At 44.4% G+C, this 21232-nt stretch overlaps 2 protein-coding genes across 2 annotated transcripts in view; one reads left to right on the top strand and one right to left on the bottom strand.

Moving 5' to 3' along the window:
• Positions 1 to 5952, bottom strand: part of LOC140374575 (lymphocyte activation gene 3 protein-like) — an 8518-nt gene extending 2566 nt beyond the window's left edge. The window contains exons 1-5 of the mRNA XM_072461511.1: positions 5904 to 5952; positions 5725 to 5833; positions 2538 to 2752; positions 808 to 1116; positions 1 to 202 (exon numbers count right to left, since the gene is read on the bottom strand). The exon at positions 1 to 202 is cut by the window's left edge and continues 107 nt beyond it. Of these exons, the coding sequence (XP_072317612.1) occupies positions 1 to 202; positions 808 to 1116; positions 2538 to 2752; positions 5725 to 5833; positions 5904 to 5952 (884 nt within the window). The remainder of the gene's footprint in view (positions 203 to 807; positions 1117 to 2537; positions 2753 to 5724; positions 5834 to 5903) is intronic.
• Positions 5953 to 18400: 12448 nt separating this feature from the next.
• Positions 18401 to 20909, top strand: mrpl51 (mitochondrial ribosomal protein L51). Its single transcript, XM_072460527.1, has 4 exons — positions 18401 to 18550; positions 19150 to 19243; positions 20405 to 20512; positions 20608 to 20909. Exons 1-4 carry the CDS (start codon positions 18494 to 18496, stop codon positions 20802 to 20804), a joined length of 456 nt encoding a protein of 151 aa, XP_072316628.1. The 5' UTR covers positions 18401 to 18493; the 3' UTR covers positions 20805 to 20909.
• Positions 20910 to 21232: the final 323 nt, after the last annotated feature.

Raw genomic sequence — 21232 nt, 5'->3', positions numbered from 1 at the left:
GTTTGGTCCCGGGTGGAGACGAGGGCCGAGGCCGGGGAGAAGGAGGGAGGCAGGGTCCCCGCCGAGGGTCCGGAGGGTCCGTCCCGGGTTCTGTCCCAGGATGCATTGGGAGTCAGTCCGGGGGAAAAGACGCAGGGCAGAGCGACGGCGGAGCCCACAGCGGCGAAGACCTGCGCGGTGTCGTCCGGAGGCTGGACGATGCCTGGACCAAGCAGGAGGAATATTAAATAACATACTCAGCAAGCATGATCTTTATTTGTGAGGATTTTATACGGCTACACAATATTAAAAGTATTATTTTGAGTTGTTATTACTACACATTTTGACAAGCTTTGACTTTGATCCAGCACTTTATTTAATCTGTAACTGAATCTTTTTAGCTTAAGATTATTTAGTGTCGAAATGTTTCTTCTTCTTTTAGAACTTTTGTAAATGATGTCAATTGTTTGGTTGTTTTTAATGTTTTACTAAACTAAACATAACTAAACTTGACTAATAAACTAAACCAAACCACTAAATTATTAAACTAAACTAAAGCGCTAAACTAAACTATTAAACTCAACCTAACACCACCAAGCTAAATTAAACTAAACCAAACCAAACAACAAACTAAACTATAACTTTTTGTAGAGTAAATAACACATGTTTTTACAGCACTGAAAGCAAAAACTAAATTAAAACTTAAAAAAAAAAATATATTCATAGTTTTAATAACAACATTCTCAATATTCCAGTAAAAACAGACTTTTGTTATCGTCTTGTTGCCAAGTCGTATGTAAATGAGTTTAATCAGGAGCATTTAATGACCTTTCACGTCCAGAAGTGCCGTGGCGCTGCCCTCGTGGCCCCTGGAGCTGACCACACACGTCCAGTTTCCTCTCAGACGCTCGGACGCCTTTATCCTCACTTCTCCTCTGACTCCTCCTCTGACTCCTCCTCCGACTCCTCCTCTGACTCCTCCTCCGACTCCGACTCCTCCTCTGCCGCGTGTCTCCTCCTCCTCATACGGGCGGGTGTTGAACATCCACCTCACCCTGGTGGGCTCCTCTCCTCCGCTCACGCTGCAGCCGATGGACACGCTCTGACCGACCACCGGAGCCGAGGGCCAAAGACTCACTGTCCACAACCACCACAAACACCACATATTTAACAGTGTAACAGCTGTTTTACATGTTCAATATGTGCAGTAGTGGCTGATTGTATGGTTCGCCTCACAGCCAGAGGGTCCCATGTCTGAGTGCATGGTTCACCTCACAGCCAGAGGGTCCCATGTCTGAGTGCATGGTTCACCTCACAGCCAGAGGGTCCCATGTCTGAGTGCATGGTTCACCTCACAGCCAGAGGGTCCCATGTCTGAGTGCATGGTTCACCTCACCAGCCAGAGGGTCCCATGTCTGAGTGCATGGTTCACCTCACAGCCAGAGGGTCCCATGTCTGAGTGCATGGTTCACCTCACAGCCAGAGGGTCCCATGTCTGAGTGCATGGTTCACCTCACAGCCAGAGGGTCCCATGTCTGAGTGCATGGTTCACCTCACAGCCAGAGGGTCCCATGTCTGAGTGCATGGTTCACCTCACAGCCAGAGGGTCCCATGTCTGAGTGCATGGTTCACCTCACAGCCAGAGGGTCCCATGTCTGAGTGCATGGTTCACCTCACAGCCAGAGGGTCCCATGTCTGAGTGCATGGTTCACCTCACAGCCAGAGGGTCCCATGTCTGAGTGCATGGTTCACCTCACAGCCAGAGGGTCCCATGTCTGAGTGCATGGTTCACCTCACAGCCAGAGGGTCCCATGTCTGAGTGCATGGTTCACCTCACAGCCAGAGGGTCCCATGTCTGAGTGCATGGTTCACCTCACAGCCAGAGGGTCCCATGTTTGATCCCTGGACTTTTCTGTGGTGCGTCTACACGAGTCAAAAACATGCAGTAATCTGAGGCTCGTGGCTGGAAGAATAGTTTAAAAATACTGAATAACTGCATTATAATATTTTATAATCCATGAATACTTAAATGACATTAGAACAATTTAAAAACATTACATCGTGACTTCATTTGAAAGAGTGTGTTTTGATTTAATCATTTGAAAACTGAATAAAATAAATAAATAAATACATCTAATAAATTGAATACATTTATTATATTTTATTTATTTATTTAAAAAGGGAGAGTACTTTCACTTCTAATTTTTTTAGATTATTGTGTAATATATATTTTTTTAAAGGGAAAAAATTACGTTCAGACTTCATTTGGATATGGACAAATTTGACCACATTTTGGACTAAATTTGACTTTTATTTTAATTTATCGGTGCCATGATTGTGTTTCTTTTGATCTTTAGTTCACGTATATATTTGTATTCTTATTATAATTCTCGCTCTGGTCGTGTTGTTCTATGTTTATTCTTTTATGTTGCACATTCCCTCACTACAAAGCCGTGTTCTTTCTAAAACTCTCCAGTTTGAGGCCTAAATGATGTGATCAAGCACCTTAACTCATTCATGTGCTTTGGACAAATGAAAGAATAAAACCTCTGTCTGACCTTTGATGACCCTGAGCGTGACCCGGGTGGTCCGCGGCCTCCGGCGGTCGCCCAGCTCCAGCGTGCAGGAGTACGGGCCGGCGTCCTCCTCCGTCACGCGCTGGATGTGGAGGCTGTAGTCACCGAGAGGGAACTGTGTGTGAGGGCATCTGGCACGGGACATCCAGCGGAGGCTCCAGAACTGCAGCCCGCTCCTCTGCATGCGCCAGATAGAGCTGCAAACACGGGAGAACACGGGTGAATACGGGAGAACACGGGTGAAACACGGGTGAATACGGGTGAAACACGGGTGAATACGGGTGAAACACGGGTGAACACGGGTGAAACACGGGTGAATACGGGTGAAACAAGGGAGGACACGGGTGAACACGGGAGAACACGGAGAAACAAGGGAGGACACGGGTGAAACACGGGTGAACACGGAGAAACAAGGGAGGACACGGGTGAAACACGGGTGAAACACGGGAGAACACGGGTGAAACACGGGTGAACACGGGAGAACACGGAGAAACAAGGGAGGACACGGGTGAAACACGGGTGAACACGGAGAAACAAGGGAGGACACGGGTGAAACACGGGTGAAACACGGGAGAACACGGGTGAAACACGGGTGAACACGGGTGAAACAAGGGAGAACACGGGTGAAACACGGGTGAATACGGGAGAACACGGGTGAACACGGGTGAATACGAGAGAACACGGGTGAAACACGGGAGAACACGGGTGAAACAAGGGAGAACACGGGTGAAACACGGGTGAACACGGGAGAACACGGGAGAACACGGGTGAAACAAGGGAGAACACGGGTGAAACAAGGGAGAACACGGGTGAAACACGGGTGAAACACGGGTGAATACGGGAGAACACGGGTGAAACACGGGTGAATACGGGAGAACACGGGTGAAACACGGGTGAAACAAGGGAGAACACGGGTGAAACAAGGGAGAACACGGGTGAAACACGTGTGAAACACGGGTGAATACGGGAGAACACGGGTGAAACACGGGAGAACACGGGTGAACACGGGTGAAACAAGGGAGAACACGGGTGAAACAAGGGAGAACACGGGTGAATACGGGAGAACACGGGTGAAACACGGGAGAACACGGGTGAACACGGGTGAAACAAGGGAGAACACGGGTGAAACAAGGGAGAACACGGGTGAATACGGGAGAACACGGGTGAATACGGGAGAACACGGGTGAAACAAGGGAGAACACGGGTGAAACAAGGGAGAACACGGGTGAAACACGGGTGAAACACGGGAGAACACGGGTGAAACAAGGGAGAACACGGGTGAAACAAACACGGGTGAAACACGGGTGAAACACGGGTGAAACACGGGTGAACACGGGTGAAACACGGGTGAACACGGGTGAAACACGGGTGAACACGGGTGAAACACGGGTGAAACACGGGTGAAACACGGGTGAACACGGGTGAAACACGGGTGAAACACGGGTGAACACGGGTGAAACACGGGTGAACACGGGTGAAACACGGGTGAAACACGGGTGAAACACGGGTGAACACGGGTGAAACACGGGTGAAACACGGGTGAATACGGGAGAACACGGGTGAAACACGGGTGAACACGGGTGAAACACGGGTGAATACGGGAGAACACGGGTGAATACGGGAGAACACGGGTGAAACACGGGTGAAACACGGGAGAACACGGGTGAAACAAGGGAGAACACGGGTGAAACAAACACGGGTGAAACACGGGTGAACACGGGTGAAACACGGGTGAAACACGGGTGAAACACGGGTGAAACACGGGTGAAACACGGGTGAAACACGGGTGAAACACGGGTGAACACAGCGTCAGTTTTCAATCCACTTTCTGAGCAGTGAAGAACTTAAATGTAAGTGATTCAACGTGAAATAAAAATAAAACACTTAAAGTTAAGATAAGATAAGATAAGATATTCCTTTATTGTCCCACATGGGGAAATTTCATTGGTGCAACGCAGGTAGATACAGAGGTAGATACAGAAGAACAGATCACTTATAGGAAGTCTGAAAAACACTTTCAGTAGAAGATCTCCTATAAATAAATAAAAACTCCCATAGACAAATAAATAAATAAATACATAAATACCATTGCATGTGATCACGACAGTAATTGCACATGAATATGTGTCACGACAGCACATAGGTTGCTGTCTAAGTTGTAATTGTTCATGACGGAGCTGCACGTGACATCATTCTTTTCTGGATAATACAGACTCTAAAACACAGGCCTATTTATAACCAAAACAGCAGCATTAATGAATCAAAATGTCCAAAAGTTCAGATTTTTATCAATAATACACTTTCTTTTTGTAACTTGGAGACTTGAGTCAACATTTTTCAACTTTCATTTGGTTGATAATGTATTCAAAAAGTCTATAATAATAATAATAATAATAATAATTATTATTATTATTATAGAAACATTTGTCGACTCCTAAAATACTCTCTAGATTATGGAAAATAACTGTAACTGTGTCATCAAACTGTCCCACTTCTGGATGGAATGACTGCAGTTTATATTCCATGAGTTTGAAATGTATGATTTTGTGAAGATACAGACAGTTATTAGTCATAATTTATATGATATATATATTTATTTTGCCTTCAGAGCAGTAAACTTGGACTAACGAGTAACGAGCTGTCGGAGGCTGATATTCACACCATGCTGAACATTTGAATTAAGACAAAATGTTTCATCTTTACGCAAATCATTTTAAGACAAACTTTAGTCGTGCAATGTTTCATTATTTGACAAAGGCCATTCATTTAAGTTAAAGCAGAACATAAAGACATCACTTAGAAGCCAAACAGAAAAAATAATTATCAAATACAAAACCAAAATAAGTCTAGAAAATCGACTCAAATTTTAATTTACAAAACAAACCTTAGTTGGAGTGTGCGATATTGACTTATTTTTTGAGCATCCCGATCACAATATTATGTAAATTTGTTTGTTAAAATGTGTCATTAAAGGTTTTATTATTACAAATTATTAACTGAATGAACTAAAATGTATCAAAAAGTGCAAGTTTACGTCACAATTTTTTGTCATTTTTAGTTTTAATCAGTTATTTTTTTCTTCACTACTTCAAAACAACATTAACAATATGATCTGAGCAGCATTTCCTGTCACGATTGATCATTTTGAATTAAATGATAAAAAACTCACCCGTTGCTGTTGCTCCAGGCGACGGCAGGAGACACGGTTTGGGGCGTCGACCTGCAGGGAAGAACGGCCCCGGAGCCGACCACGGCCCAGACCTCCTCACAGTTCACACCTGACCAACACAAACATGGGTAATTCACTTTTCCCTTTTGTCATTTTCATTCTCTGCTCAGTGAAATCACCTTTCAGAAGAAGAAAAAGGCAAACGCTGATAAAAGTGGTGGTTGTCATGGTTCCGGCTGCTGCGCTCGCTCCGAGGTGAATGGCGTGAAGAGGCGTCCGGCGGTTGGGTTTTTAAAGCAGGCGGGCGGGACATTTGGAGTAGAGGCTTTTCTGTGAAATGGAAACTGTGTGGCAGAAGTAAACAGGGGAACCCACTTCCTCCCACGGATTCTCTTCTGTTTGTGTGAACGCTCGGCGCGTGCCGCCTGCACGTGCCGCCTGCACGTGCAGGCGGCACGTGCAGAACAAGGACAATCGCATTGTTCAGGTCACAACACAATCGTATAAGTCTGTAAAACATCAGAGTCGTGATTATGAGACGACACCTGTTCGTTCAGTCATAAACTTTCACTCTGGTTTGGTCAAAATAAGCGCCGACCATCGTGAATAAGCGTTAAAAATTGTGACGTTTCCTTTCACAATAATCAAAGCATTAAAAGTGTCACCTGAAGAGGGCAAGCCACCTTTTTCCGGTCGAGAACCATGGCCTTGGATTTGGAGCTGATTCTCATCCCAGCCGCTTCACACTCGGCTGCAAACCGTCCCAGTGCATGTTGCAGGTCCGGGTTTGATGGAGCCATCAGGACATCGTCTGCAAACAGCAGAGATGAGATCCTGTGGTCCCCAAACCGGACACCCTCCGACCCCTGACCACACCCTCCGACCCCTGACCACACCCTCCGACCCCTGACCACACCCTCCGACCCCTGACCACACCCTCCGACCCCTGACCACACCCTCCGACCCCTGACCACACCCTCCGACCCCTGACCACACCCTCTGACCCCTGACTGCGCCTAGAAATTCTGTCCATAAACATTATGAACAGAACCGGTGACAAAGGGCAGCCCTGGCGGAGTCCAACATGCACTGGGAACAGGTCTGACTTACTGCAGTGAACACAGCTCCTGCTCCGGTCATACAGGGACCGGACAGCCCTGAGCAAAGGGCCCCGGACCCCGTACTCCCGGAGCACCCCCCAAAGGACACCCCGAGGGACACGGTCGAAAGCCTTCTCCAGATCCACAAAGCACATGTGGACCGGTTGGGCAAACTCCCATGAGCCCTCGAGCACCCGATGGAGGGTATAGAGCTGGTCCAGTGTTCCACGACCGGGACCAAAACCACTCTGCTCCTCCTGAATCCTGGAATAGACCTTACCTGAAATATCGTGACATCGTATCGTCAAAAGTCTCACAGTAATATCGCGGTTCTGCTGCAACATATTAAATTACAAGCTAAAGAAACAGAGTGAACCACAAAGACCATGATCCTTTGCTCCGACAGAGCCGTCAATTAGCACTTTTATGTCTTAATTCTGCAGTTACGCTCAATAATTAGAGACACATTGTTTTTCAAAAGTCGTGTCGAGTTGAGTCTGAGTTGCCATGGCGATGTCGATATGATGTTGACGTTCAGACTGATGTCCATGTGCTGTTGTCCGCATGGATGTCATTTTGAGGAAGTGTATATTCAGAATAAAGTTCATGTACTCTCCTAAAATACAGTATTTGGTCATGTATTTGGTCATGTATTTGGTCATGTATTTGGTCATGTATTTGGTCATGTATTTGGTCATGTATTTGGTCATGTATTTGGTCATGTATTTGGTCATGTATTTGGTCATGTATTTGGTCATGTACAGTGTGAGTGTGTGTTTTTTCCTTTTCATCAGCAATAAAAAATGCATAACAAAAGCTGTTTTTACACTATTATATATTGCAAATCAGTATGAAAGTATGCTAAGTAGTCAGAATGCAGTACTCTGATTGGACAGAGTAACAGAATACATTAAATGAAAAAAAGAGTTTACCAACAAGATTTAGAGAGACTTATCCATGTGTTTGTCTCCAGTAGATTAGACTGTAACGGCCGCTCACTGGTCTCTCCAAACAGCTGCAGTTCATCCAGAACGCTGCTGCTTGGGTCCTGACTAGAACCAGGAAGTACCATCACATTAGTCCTGACTAGAACCAGGAAGTACCATCACATTAGTCCTGACTAGAACCAGGAAGTACCATCACATTAGTCCTGACTAGAACCAGGAAGTACCATCACATTAGTCCTGACTAGAACCAGGAAGTATCATCACATTAGTCCTGACTAGAACCAGGAAGTACCATCACATTAGTCCTGACTAGAACCAGGAAGTACCATCACATTAGTCCTGACTAGAACCAGGAAGTACCATCACATTAGTCCTGACTAGAACCAGGAAGTACCATCACATTAGTCCTGACTAGAACCAGGAAGTACCATCACATTAGTCCTGACTAGAACCAGGAAGTATCATCACATTAGTCCTGACTAGAACCAGGAAGTACCATCACATTAGTCCTGACTAGAACCAGGAAGTACCATCACATTAGTCCTGACTAGAACCAGGAAGTACCATCACATTAGTCCTGTTCTCAGGGGCCGGCCTCCTGCTGGTGCCAGAGTCAGGACTAAACATGGATCGGCCTCCTGCTGGTGCCAGAGTCAGGACTAAACATGGACCGGCCTCCTGCTGGTGCCCAGAGTCAACACTAAACATGGACCTGCCTCCTGCTGGTGCCCAGAGTCAGGACTAAACATGGACCGGCCTCCTGCTGGTGCCAGAGTCAGGACTAAACATGGACCGGCCTCCTGCTGGTGCCAGAGTCAGGACTAAACATGGACCGGCCTCCTGCTGGTGCCAGAGTCAGGACTAAACATGGACCGGCCTCCTGCTGGTGCCAGAGTCAGGACTAAACATGGACCGGCCTCCTGCTGGTGCCCAGAGTCAGGACTAAACATGGGCCGGCCTCCTGCTGGTGCCAGAGTCAGGACTAAACATGGACCGGCCTCCTGCTGGTGCCAGAGTCAGGACTAACATGGACCGGCCTCCTGCTGGTGCCAGAGTCAGGACTAAACATGGACCGGCCTCCTGCTGGTGCCAGAGTCAGGACTAAACATGGACCGGCCTCCTGCTGGTGCCAGAGTCAGGACTAAACATGGACCGGCCTCCTGCTGGTGCCAGAGTCAGGACTAAACATGGACCGGCCTCCTGCTGGTGCCAGAGTCAGGACTAAACATGGACCGGCCTCCTGCTGGTGTCCAGAGTCAGGACTAAACATGGACCGGCCTCCTGCTGGTGCCAGAGTCAGGACTAAACATGGACCGGCCTCCTGCTGGTGCCAGAGTCAGGACTAAACATGGGCCGGCCTCCTGCTGGTGCCAGAGTCAGGACTAAACATGGACCGGCCTCTTGCTGGTGCCAGAGTCAGGACTAAACATGGACCGACCTCCTGCTGGTGCCAGAGTCAGGACTAAACATGGGCCGGCCTCCTGCTGGTGCCAGAGTCAGGACTAAACATGGGCCGGCCTCCTGCTGGTGCCAGAGTCAGGACTAAACATGGACCGGCCTCCTGCTGGTGCCAGAGTCAGGACTAAACATGGACCGGCCTCCTGCTGGTGCCAGAGTCAGGACTAAACATGGACCGGCCTCCTGCTGGTGCCAGAGTCAGGACTAAACATGGACCGGCCTCCTGCTGGTGCCAGAGTCATGACTAAACATGGACCGGCCTCCTGCTGGTGCCAGAGTCAGGACTAAACATGGACCGGCCTCCTGCTGGTGCCAGAGTCAGGACTAAACATGGACCGGCCTCCTGCTGGTGCCAGAGTCAGGACTAAACATGGATCGGCCTCCTGCTGGTGCCCAGAGTCAGGACGAAACATGGGCCGGCCTCCTGCTGGTGCCCAGAGTCAGGACTAAACATGGACCGGCCTCCTGCTGGTGCCAGAGTCAGGACTAACATGGACCGGCCTCCTGCTGGTGCCAGAGTCAGGACTAAACATGGACCGGCCTCCTGCTGGTGTCCAGAGTCAGGACTAAACATGGACCGGCCTCCTGCTGGTGCCAGAGTCAGGACTAAACATGGACCGGCCTCCTGCTGGTGCCCAGAGTCAGGACTAAACATGGACCAGCCTCCTGCTGGTGCCAGAGTCAGGACTAAACATGGACCGGCCTCATGCTGGTGCTAGAGTCAGGACTAAACATGGACCGGCCTCCTGCTGGTGCCAGAGTCAGGACTAAACATGGACCGGCCTCCTGCTGGTGCCAGAGTCAGGACTAAACATGGACCGGCCTCCTGCTGGTGCCAGAGTCAGGACCAGACACTGGGAATCTGTGTTCCAGTTCTATGGGACAAAGGTCTGGAATGTCCTTCCTGAGGTTGTGAGACGGGCCCCGCCCCGGCTGTGTTTAAATCTAAGCTAAAGCTTTTAATATTTTAAATACCATGTTAATTTGCGTTTATGTTTTTATTTATGTATTTTGACATACACAGCTCTATATTTTCATAACTGTATTGTGTTTTTATGTTTTGAATGTGTTTTAACATTGTAAAGCACTTTGAATTGTGCTCTATAAGTAAATGTGATTGATTGATTCCAAAAGACATGACAGTTCAGAGTGTTCTGTGCAGGACATTGTCATTATTGGTTTGAGGTCTGAGGGCTGCGTTTCTTTCTGCAGACGTGAGGGTTTGATCTGAACACGATAATGAAATAATGAAGGTGACTCATCTTCTCCTTTTTCCTTTCGTCAGTTCTCAACACGACAGAGAGTTCAGGTTTTCAGCACAAATGTTTTTAGACTCTTCTTTCTGCAGTTAGTGACGCTTGCATGTTTTAGTCCAACTTTAGACACACTTTAATCCAGTTTTAGGTCAGTTTTTGACTAGTTTTAGGTCTGGTTTAGTTTTGAGTCATGTTTTAGACCATATTTCATCCAGTATTCATGTAAACCTTCTACCTGCTGTTTCAAGTCCAAGTTTAAACCAGTTTTAGACCCAGTTTAGACCTGGTTTAGTCCCAATTTAGACCTGGTTTAGTCCCAGTTTAGACCCTGCTTCTGCTGGAGTTTAGACCCTGTTTTTTAGTCCTGTTTTAGACCTGTTTTAGTCCCATTTCTGACCTTGTTTAGTCCTGGTTTAGACCTGTTTTAGTCTTTGTTTGAACTGGTTTGATTTTACTTCTGGTTTAGGACCTGGTTTGGTTAGATTTGGTTTTAGCTTTTTAGTTCTGAACTGTACCTACATTTTGTTTCAACCCTGGTTAAATTAAGACCTGGTTTGATGCAGGTTTAAAGTTATATTTTAATCCTTTTTTAGCCCCAGTTTAGACCTGTTTTAGTCCCAGTTTAGGCCTGGTTTAGTCAAGTTTCTGCAACATTTAGTTTTAACAGTGTCTTAGTCCTGTTTTAGCCCCATTTCTGACCCTGTTTAGTCCTGGTTAAGAATTGCTTTTGTCTTGGTTTTATCTCGTTTAGTGCTTCTTTTTAAAAGAAGTTTAACCCTATTTTAATCCTGATTTAATCCAGGTTTAGACCCTGTTTCAGCTGCATTTTAGACCTTGTTTTAGTCCTGTTTTAGACCCAGTTTGGTTAGATTTGGTTTAGTGCTTTTTAATTCTAAAATGTACCTACATTTTGTTTCAACCCTGGTTAAATTAAGACCTGGTTTAATGCAGGTTTAAAGTTATATTTTAATCCTTTTTTAGCCCCAGTTTAGGCCTGGTTTAGTCAAGTTTCTGCAACATTAAGTTTTAACGGTGTCTTAGTCCTGTTTTAGCCCCATTTCTGACCCTGTTTTGTCCTGGTTTAGATATGCTTTTGTCTTGGTTTTATCTCGTTTAGTGCTTCTTTTTAAAAGTGCAGTTTAATCCTGATTTAATCCAGGTTTAGACCCTGTTTCTGCTGCATTTTGAACCTTGTTTTAGTCCTGTTTTAGACCCAGTTTGGTTAGATTTGGTTTAGTGCTTTTTAATTCTAAAATGTACCTACATTTTGTTTCAACCCTGGTTAAATTAAGACCTGGTTTAATGCAGGTTTAAAGTTATATTTTAATCCTTTTTTAGCCCCAGTTTAGGCCTGGTTTAGTCAAGTTTCTGCAACATTAAGTTTTAACGGTGTCTTAGTCCTGTTTTAGTCCCATTTCTGACCCTGTTTTGTCCTGGTTTAGATATGCTTTTGTCTTGGTTTTATCTCGTTTAGTGCTTCTTTTTAAAAGTGCAGTTTAATCCTGATTTAATCCAGGTTTAGACCCTGTTTCTGCTGCATTTTGAACCTTGTTTTAGTCCTGTTTTAGACCTGGTTTGGTTAGATTCACTTTAGTGCTTTTTGTCTCAATCCTGGCTAAGATGAGACCTGTTTTAGTGCAGGTTTAAGATCATATTTTAGCCCCGGTTTCGACCGAGTTTCGACCTGTTTTGATCCTCGTTCGATCTGGACACAAAGCGACTAGAACGATCCAAATCTTTTCTGAGAAATCTTGGTGTTGCAGTGAAGCCTCCACTTCCTGTTTGGTGGTGTTCCCCAAAAGCACCGCAGCCTCCTCCAGAGCCGGTTCACACACTCTCAGGGGCTCTGGGTGCCTCGTGAGTGGGTCAGAGATGGTGTGAGGAGGTCTTTCCTTGAGCTCAATCTGAATTTGTGGATTTGTGGTCCGTCTGCACGACCCGAGGAAAGCACCAGTTACATGACAAGAGCCCGAGCTGCAGCGACTTCATCTGTGGCAGTGGAAAATAAGCAAATAAACCTCTGCAACAAACCAAAATGTCACTTTTTCCGACACTTTGTGTTCAGTCATTTCCATTTTGAATATTTGAGTCTATTAACCACTTTTTGGGTTGTTTGTCATCGTTGGTTTCACCTGTTTAGAGACATTTTAGAACTGGTTTATTAGTCTCAGTTTAGTCCTGTTCTGGTTTTGACCTGTTTCAGTCCTATTTTTGACCTTGTTTAGTTCAGATTCAGTCCAACTATAAACCTGGTTTTTACCTGTTTTAGTCCTGGTTTATTTAGTCCTGGTTTAGACCTGGTTTAGACCTGGTTTAGACCTGGTTTAGTCCTGGTTTAGCCCTGGTTTAGTCCTGGTTTAGACCTGGTTTAGACCTGGTTTAGACCTGGTTTAGTCCTGGTTAGACCTGGTTTAGACCTGGTTTAGACCTGGTTTAGTCCTGGTTTAGACCTGGTTTAGACCTGGTTTAGACCTGGTTTAGTCCTGGTTAGACCTGGTTTAGACCTGGTTTAGACCTGGTTTAGTCCTGGTTTAGACCGGGTTTAGACCTGGTTTGGTCCTGATTTGGTCCTGGTTTTGACTTGGTTTAGTCATGTTTTACCTGGTTGGAGCTAGTTTAGTATTTTTTTTAACCTGGTTTAGTCCTACTGCTTTGGAGACAACCTGGTCCAGCCGTGCTTTTAGACCTGGATTAGAACTGGTTTAGATGACGTCTTTATTCCTGTTTTTGACCTGGTGCTGTCCTAGTTTAGACTTGATTTAGACCAGTTTTAGTCCTTCTGGTCTACTGTAGTCAGAGTTCAGTAATGTTCAGTCCTGAGTTATTCATGGTTTAGTCATTTTGAGCTGGTTTAATCCTATTTTATTTGATGTTTATTCCATGTTTGAGACCTTTAAGCTGGTTTACATTCTGTTCTAAACATTTGTGATGGAAAGAAACCATTCAGCAAAGGTCATTTAGTCACATTTTTTCCTGCAAGAACGACACTTTTGGTGAATGTTGCTTTCACACCTCGACTGTGGGACGTCTTGTTCTTCTTGTCATGAATGAGTGAAACCGGGGCCCGGCTCCGTGTTACCGGCAGCAGAAGACGCAGATCTAGAAAAACAACGCGTTCTTTCTGTTTCGTCAGCGCGACAGAAAAACATGACTGTGCTTTTTCTCCAACACGACAGAAAACTCATCTCAAACTGAAAATGTCCGAAAACACCGACATTTCAAGTGACAGAATCCCTCAAATACTTGGGTGTGATCCTCCACGAGACAAACATTTGAGAGAAAAACTATCGTCCCCTCTCCTCCTCTATAAAGAAAGACCTTGTACCAAATTTTAGTCCAAGCCAATAAAGCAATCTCTAGACTTACTTGGCCTGATAAAAGATCCTACAACTACCAAAGGAAGTGGGAAATATGAGTGCCGTGTTGTGCCTGGGGTTCCTGTGCAGGCCTTATTAGCAGATAACACACACCAATTATTAGAGCGTGTGCCCCTTTGTTTTCCTGTCGGACAAGCTATCTCCATAGCAACAAGCATGCAACCACGTGTTAAAGATAAGATAAGATAAGATATGCCTAATAAGGAATAGAAAGAAAAAATAAGATAAAAATAATAATAGTGGCAAAAGAAAACACTCTTATTTACAGCAGTTATATGCACATGAATATGACAGTATTGCACATGATTAACTCAGTATTGCACATGATTAACTCAGTATTGCACATGATTAACTCAGTATTGCACATGATTAAGTCATTATTGCACATGGGTATGACAGTATTGCACATGATTATGTCAGTATTCCACATTATTAAGTCAGTATTACACATGATTAAGTCAGTATTGCACATGATTAAGTCAGTATTGCACATGATTATGTCAGTATTGCACATTATAAAGTCAGTATTGCACATGATTATGTCTGTATTGCACAGGATTAAGTCAGTATTGCACATGATTATGTCAGTATTGCACATTATTAAGTCAGTATTGCACATTATTAAGTCAGTATTGCACATTATTAAGTCAGTATTGGACATGGGTATGACAGTATTGCACATGATTAAGTCAGTATTGCACATGGATATGACAGTATTGCACATTATTAAGTCAGTATTGGACATGGGTATGACAGTATTGCACATGATTAAGTCAGTATTGCACATGGATATGACAGTATTGCACATTATTAAGTCAGTATTGGACATGGGTATGACAGTGTTTGTTATAAAGTGTGACAGCAGCAGAAGGAAAGACATGTGAAACGTCTCCCTCCCACAGCGAGGGTGGATCAGTCACTGAAGCTGCTCTCCAGAGCGGACAGAGTGTCCTGCAGGGGACAGAGTGTCCTGCAGGGGGCGACACTCCAGCATAGATGTGAGTTTAGCCAGGAGCCTTCTGTCCCCACCTCCTGCACCAGAGTTGGGGGACAGTCCAGAGCACAGCCCAGGACGGAATGGATGACAAAAAAGTAGAAAAAAGGCAAGGGGGAAAAAAGCAATAAAGTTAAGATTAATGTCAGATAAATGACCCTAACAATAAATGACAAGTGGCACCTTGTAAGATAAGTTCCAGTAGGAGTCTCGTGGGTGACAAAAACACCAAAACAAAGCGTGTGTTTATTTTCTGTTATTGACAAGTCTGAAACTTTCCTTTGAACTGCTGGACTTATTTTAACATCTGAAACCTCTGCCCATTAGTGGCTTATGTCTAATTTTCCACAGTCACTTCAGTCGCATCTTAACTAGAGATAAAAATATAAAAGATGAATAAAACCTAAAACCTCCTCCCACTAGTTTTGTGTAAATGTGAAATTGTGTGGGTTTGTAGTGAATGGTAATTGCATCGTTGAGTTATAACAACACTTTTCACTTCAAATAAAGACATGAAAATAAAACGGATTAAACTTTAGATAGTGTTTGTGTACAATAATGGCTTCTGCTGGCATTTTATTGTTTGTTTGACTTGTTTTTTCAAAGAGTATAGTGAATTACAACAATAAACAGGGACGTTGAAATGTGTTTTATTATTTTCATTGCACATCTAAACCGGAAACAAACAATCAACAGAACATTTCCGATAAAAGGCAAGTCAAAAAAAACTACTGCATGTTTCATTCTTCTCTGGAACTAAACACATGACTAAATGTTTCTGTTTCTTTGCCGCTTTTACAAAACATAAAGTCACTGGAACAATTTAAACTGTGAATGTGCTTCTAGGGCCTGTCCACACTGAACACCTGCAGGGTCTTCACCTTTGTGCGTGCTCAAACATGTTCAGAGTGGACTCACAATCAACGCTTTTCTTACACACTGAACAGCTGAAAGGCTCTTGGTAACAACGGAAATATATTTTTTTTTAACAGAATGATCAGCTGTAGGATCTGTGTATTATTTTTTTACATGTCCTTTGAGATTCCAACTTTATTTCTCCCCACAACTTGACCAGCTGTAAGGTCTGCCCCCCCCTGCGTACACTTGCACATGTGCGTCGTGAACATATTATCGTTTTAGGTAACGCCTGAACTGCGCTCGGGTACTTCGCCTCTGGCCTGTGTTTGGGACTGTGTAGTGGACTGTGTTTTGGACTATGTTGTGGACTCTGTGCATGTGTGAGTTTAGAACATATTCTTGGTTGAAGACTTTCTTACAGATTTTACAGGGGAAACAGTTGAACGCTGCGTGATAGCTCATGTGTGCGTTGAGATGACATTCGTGCGTAAAGGTTTGCGAGCAGGCTGCACAGCTGTAAGGTCTTTCTTCTTTGTGTATTTCCACGTGTGCGTGTAGAGTGCTCTTATGGAGAAAGGTTTTCTCACAGGAAGGACAACTGAAAGGTCGTTTTTCTGTGTGTATTTGGTGTATTCTTTTCATGTGTGAGTGTAGTGCGCTCTTATGGACAAAGGCCTTCCCACAGGTAGGACAGCTGAAAGGTCTTTCTCCTGTGTGTATTTTCACGTGTGCATATACACTAGGCTGTAGGGCAAAGGTTTTCCCACAGATAGGACAGCTGAAAGGTCTTTCTCCCGTGTGAAGTCTCATGTGATTTTGTATATAATATTTAGACTTAAAGAGCTTTTTACAAATAGGACATTGGTGCTTCTCCCTTTTGACACCTTGATTCGTTGCTAACGCGTCTTTATCGTTTACAGTGGCACTTGTCCCAGACGCAGACCCGTAGTTGGAGGACACAGCCGAGTCTTCGCTCTGAGCTTGGATACAGTGGTCTTCATCAGTGTCCATCTCCACCGGTGCACCTGACCATAGACATGGGACCATATTGAAGTTTAGTGTCACGATTATCATGGCCAAAATCATTGCAGTACTTGAAATACATTAATAATTATTAATATTTGTTGTTAAAACAACTAGCCTATAGTAGAATTGTGCTAAAAGTGAAAGGAACAAGTAGCTTTTTTAGACACAATATAGTGGATTATTGTGACAATCTTTGTTGGCGATGACTATGAACTATTATTATTTACCTTTTTTAAAATCACAAATAAAAATCATTATTTATTGTTCCATTCCTACCTGACCAGATGAATGGAGAGTCACAGTCTTCATCGGAACTGTGTGCCTCGGCCTCTGGGTGTGTTCTGATGTCCTCTCCCCGGTGGGTCGCCTCGCCCCAGTGGGTCGCCTCTCCCCGGTGGGTCGCCTCGCCCCGGTGGGTCCCCTCTCCCGCCTCGCCCCGGTGGGTCGCCTCGCCCCGGTGGGTCGCCTCTCCCGCCTCGCCCCGGTGGGTCCCCTCTCCCGCCTCGCCCCGGTGGGTCTCTTCTTCCGCCTCGCCCCGGTGGGTCGCCTCTCCCGCCTCGCCCCGGTGGGTCGCCTCGCCCCGGCGGGTCGCCTCTCCCCGGCGGGTCGCCTCTCCCCGGCGGGTTCCCTCTCCCCGGCGGGTCGCCTCTCCCCGGCGGGTTCCCTCTCCCCGGCGGGTCGCCTCTCCCCGGCGGGTCCCCTCTCCCCGGCGGGTTGTCCTAGACTCTGGGACAGACACTGGCTGCTCTTCATCTTCCTGTTTGACCCTTTGCTCCTTTGGCTCCTCTTTTATCTGTGGCGTGTCTGTGATGTCCTGGTTCAGGTGGGGGATCTGGACAGGAAACAGCACGACTCTGGGGCGCAGAATGGAGTCCAGGAGGACCTGCTTTCTCCGGTTCTCCTCTTCAGAGCGACACAGTTCCTCCTCATACTCCACGATTGTTCTTTCAAACAGTGAAAATATCTCCTCCGCAGCCACAGTCAGTCGCTCATTCACCAAAGTCCTCAGCGTTTGGCCTTTCCACATTTTTACTGACTTCTGCAACTTGTACACAAACGTGACTAACGACGTGAACGAGGTAGCCAACACTAACTTTATAATACGACACAATGGATTTGTTGCCGTTACAGTTTTTGTTCATGTTTTTGCTTAAACTGTAGAATTAGCATTAGCATTTACACAAAACCAAGTTCCTCTGATGAAGTATTCACCTGTTTTGTAAAGTCTTTAGAGTGATGGTCGCATTGAAGCGTGCGCGTTTGTCTGGTGTTTGTAGGTTCGAATCTCTGACGCGCATGCGCAGTGAAACACAAGTGACGCGCCCTCGATGGGGGGTCATGGGTCATGTAGCATGTCACGTGACTCAATGTTCATGAATCGCTGTTGTTTCTAATATTTAATCGAGACCTGTTTGATTTGGTGCGGACTCGTTTTGTTCCAAGAATCGCAATGTCCTTCACACATTTGGCTGCTTTTCCAAAGTACAAAAATAAAAGCACAAATAAATTAAATTAATATGTATTTATTTACATTCATATTATTCCAGAAACACAAATACATGACTAATACACACAACTAAAATGTTACGTTATTTTATTGCTACCATAGCAAATTACTGTGTGTAGCTAGTTTCGGCGCAGGACATTTGACACTACGGTACCTGCGCGTTGCATTGTGGGAACAACAAACATGGCAGCGATTGCAGCAAGCATGTTCTTATTCGTATTTGCGTGTTAATATCGTCAAGTATTCATGGTTTACAACTACACAGGAGGTAAAACACCCGCGACTCGCAGCCTTTTGAAACAGGTAATCTTCACTTGAAACAGATTTGAGGCTACGCGTTGTCAAAGCTAATGCTAATGCTAATGCTAGGGGTCATTGGCGAGGGCTCAGAGATTATATCATGAAATTATCTCTAACAAATACATTCGATTTTGAAATGGACCGAAGTGACAAGTAAACCGAAGTGGACAATAATTTGGATTACCCACAGAATATTATAATGTGGAAAAATGATGGTTTTGTCAAATTAAAACTACTTGAAACATGAAAACAAACGCCAGAGCCTGTATTTTAAGTTACTTGTGTTTTTAATAACAGGTACGTTGCACTTTTCAAGTCAAAATCCATATATTACTGGGCAAATGCTTACAGCAATTATGTAATAGTTTCTCACTGTATGGCATCCTCCATCTCGAAGTTATGAATTTTATTTCCATGGTTTTAGAGCAGCCCACTAACTGACATTTCTGCCCTGGGAATTCTTATTTTGAGCTTTAATGACCTCACATCATTATATGTTTACGTCTGATGTAATGTGTTCTGGTTCTACTCTTACGTCTCCAGTTCATGTCTCAGAGATTGTAATACTGTTTTATTTGTTGTGCATTTGTCGTTGGTCACAGATGGCTCTAAAGATGGCACTGCTTGGAGGTTTTCTGAAGGCGTCTTGTCAGTCTGCCGGGGTCCTACTGCGCACGGTCAGGAGCCTTTCCACGGGTAAACAAACAAGCAAACAAGCAAACAAATACTGCGCCTGTCAAGAGCTTTTCCACGGGTAAACAAACAAACAAATACTGCACACGGTCAAGAAGCTTTTCCACGGGTAAACAAACAAATTAATTAATTAGTGCTATTGTACGAAATTACTTAAAAACATACCATCTTACTTTTATTCCTACCTAAGAATTATAATATTTATTAACCTTAATTTTACAAGCGCTCCCTGTGAACACATCAAACACATAAAACATTTACACAGTTAAATTAAACATGTGCAGCTTACCATAAATTATTTCTCCATTAAAACTCTATAAATGTTTGTCACATGTGAACGCTCCAAAAACGTTTGCTCCCACATTTAGGCTTAACATATTAACATATAGTTAACAGGCCGTTTATACATAAAATTAGTATTGACACATTGACACACTCTAAAAAGTCATCACGAATTTGTAGATTGGACAAACGTCAAGCATTTATCATCTTATAACGTTCTTATCCTTCCTTCTTGCCGGGTACTAGTAAATGAAGCATGTGCGCCCTCTACTGGCATTTTGCAGACATAGGCGAGGTGATACAGGCTCCAGGCAGTTAATCTACATATATACTACATATATACTACATACAGCCCTCAGAGAAAGTCACAAAGCTCCAATAAAGTACTGCAATTTACTCTGGTTTGTGTTGTAGGATTTCCCACCACTTTTGTCGATAAGATTTTACAAGAACGTTTATACTCACAAACTCACAGTATTTTGTGATTTATTTATTTTTCCTGCATCACCCCAGCCCTAGGTCACGTGACTTCCTTTTTACCGATGCACACTTCGGTCCAAGGTTTCATTTGTCATTTTTCTACACAATTTTAAAGTGATATTTCTGCACTTGTGTGTTTGCGACGCTTGAACATTTTACAGGAACGTTTGAGCCCATTTCTGATTAATTCCCAAAAATATCTCCTGATTATTTGTATTTTATTTGGTCATCATCGCCAGACGCCAGTGGCAATAACAAAGCTGTCGAACAAAAGTGTTTTAAAAGCCTAAATTATACATAAAATCAGCTTTAGTAAATGATAGACATTTTGTTGTGTGAGAAGTTAATGTTTGTATCAATCTTCTAAATGCAATAATTCATATTTCCCCGTTCTTCTCCCAGGCGTCTGCTGCCCCATTCGAATGCACGCCATCCCAGAATATAAAACGAAGGACCGATGGACTGAGAAGAGGAGCATGTTTGGGGTTTATGACAACATTGGCATCTTAGGTAAACGTCCAAGCAAGAAAACCAAGAAATCAAATCGTTTTTCTCTCTCTTCTGTGTTTGTTATTGATCAGAATTTGTCTTGTTTTTATGTCCAGGGGATTTCAAGGCACATCCCCGGGACCTGATCGCTGCCCCCTGCTGGTTGAAAGGGTTCAGAGGTAATGAACTGCAGCGGCTGATTAGGAAAAAGAGGATGGTCGGAGACAGGATGATGACTCAGGACCGACACGACCTGGAAAAGAGGATCCGCTTCTTGTATCGACGCTTTAACCGTTACGGCAAACACAGATGAACTGTCTCGTGTGGTTTTCTGTGTGAAATACTGCTGTGTTTTCCCCTGTACCTTTTAGTAATCTCAACAGTGTATGATATTAAACTGTGTGTTATTATTCCAGAACGGCGTCGCTAATTCTTGTTTTTGTTATTCATGGCTTTCACAGCCTATAATTCATTTACATCACTGCTGCACAGGCTAATTAGTAACACAATATTGTTTTTTCAGGTAATGATGATTCAAAATGTTTTACTCAATTCGTAGCAGTGACGTGTGAGGAACCTACAATAAATATGGTCCTGCCACAAATAAAATAAACCTCAAACCTTTTCTCTAGATGAGAGTAATCCTGCTGTAATGCAGTGATGTGAGGGCAAAGTGAGCTCAAACAAACAATGAAACATAAAAGGAGCTTTAGTGAAGCAGAGGAAGCCCGGAGAAGGAGG

Source organism: Eucyclogobius newberryi, unplaced genomic scaffold (genome assembly GCF_026437365.1).
Source record: "Eucyclogobius newberryi isolate DKJ021-1_F unplaced genomic scaffold, fEucNew1.0.hap1 SCAF_3, whole genome shotgun sequence".
In the NCBI taxonomy this organism is placed as follows: Eukaryota; Metazoa; Chordata; class Actinopteri; order Gobiiformes; family Gobiidae; genus Eucyclogobius; species Eucyclogobius newberryi.
This window is presented reverse-complemented; position numbering and strand designations above follow the sequence as displayed.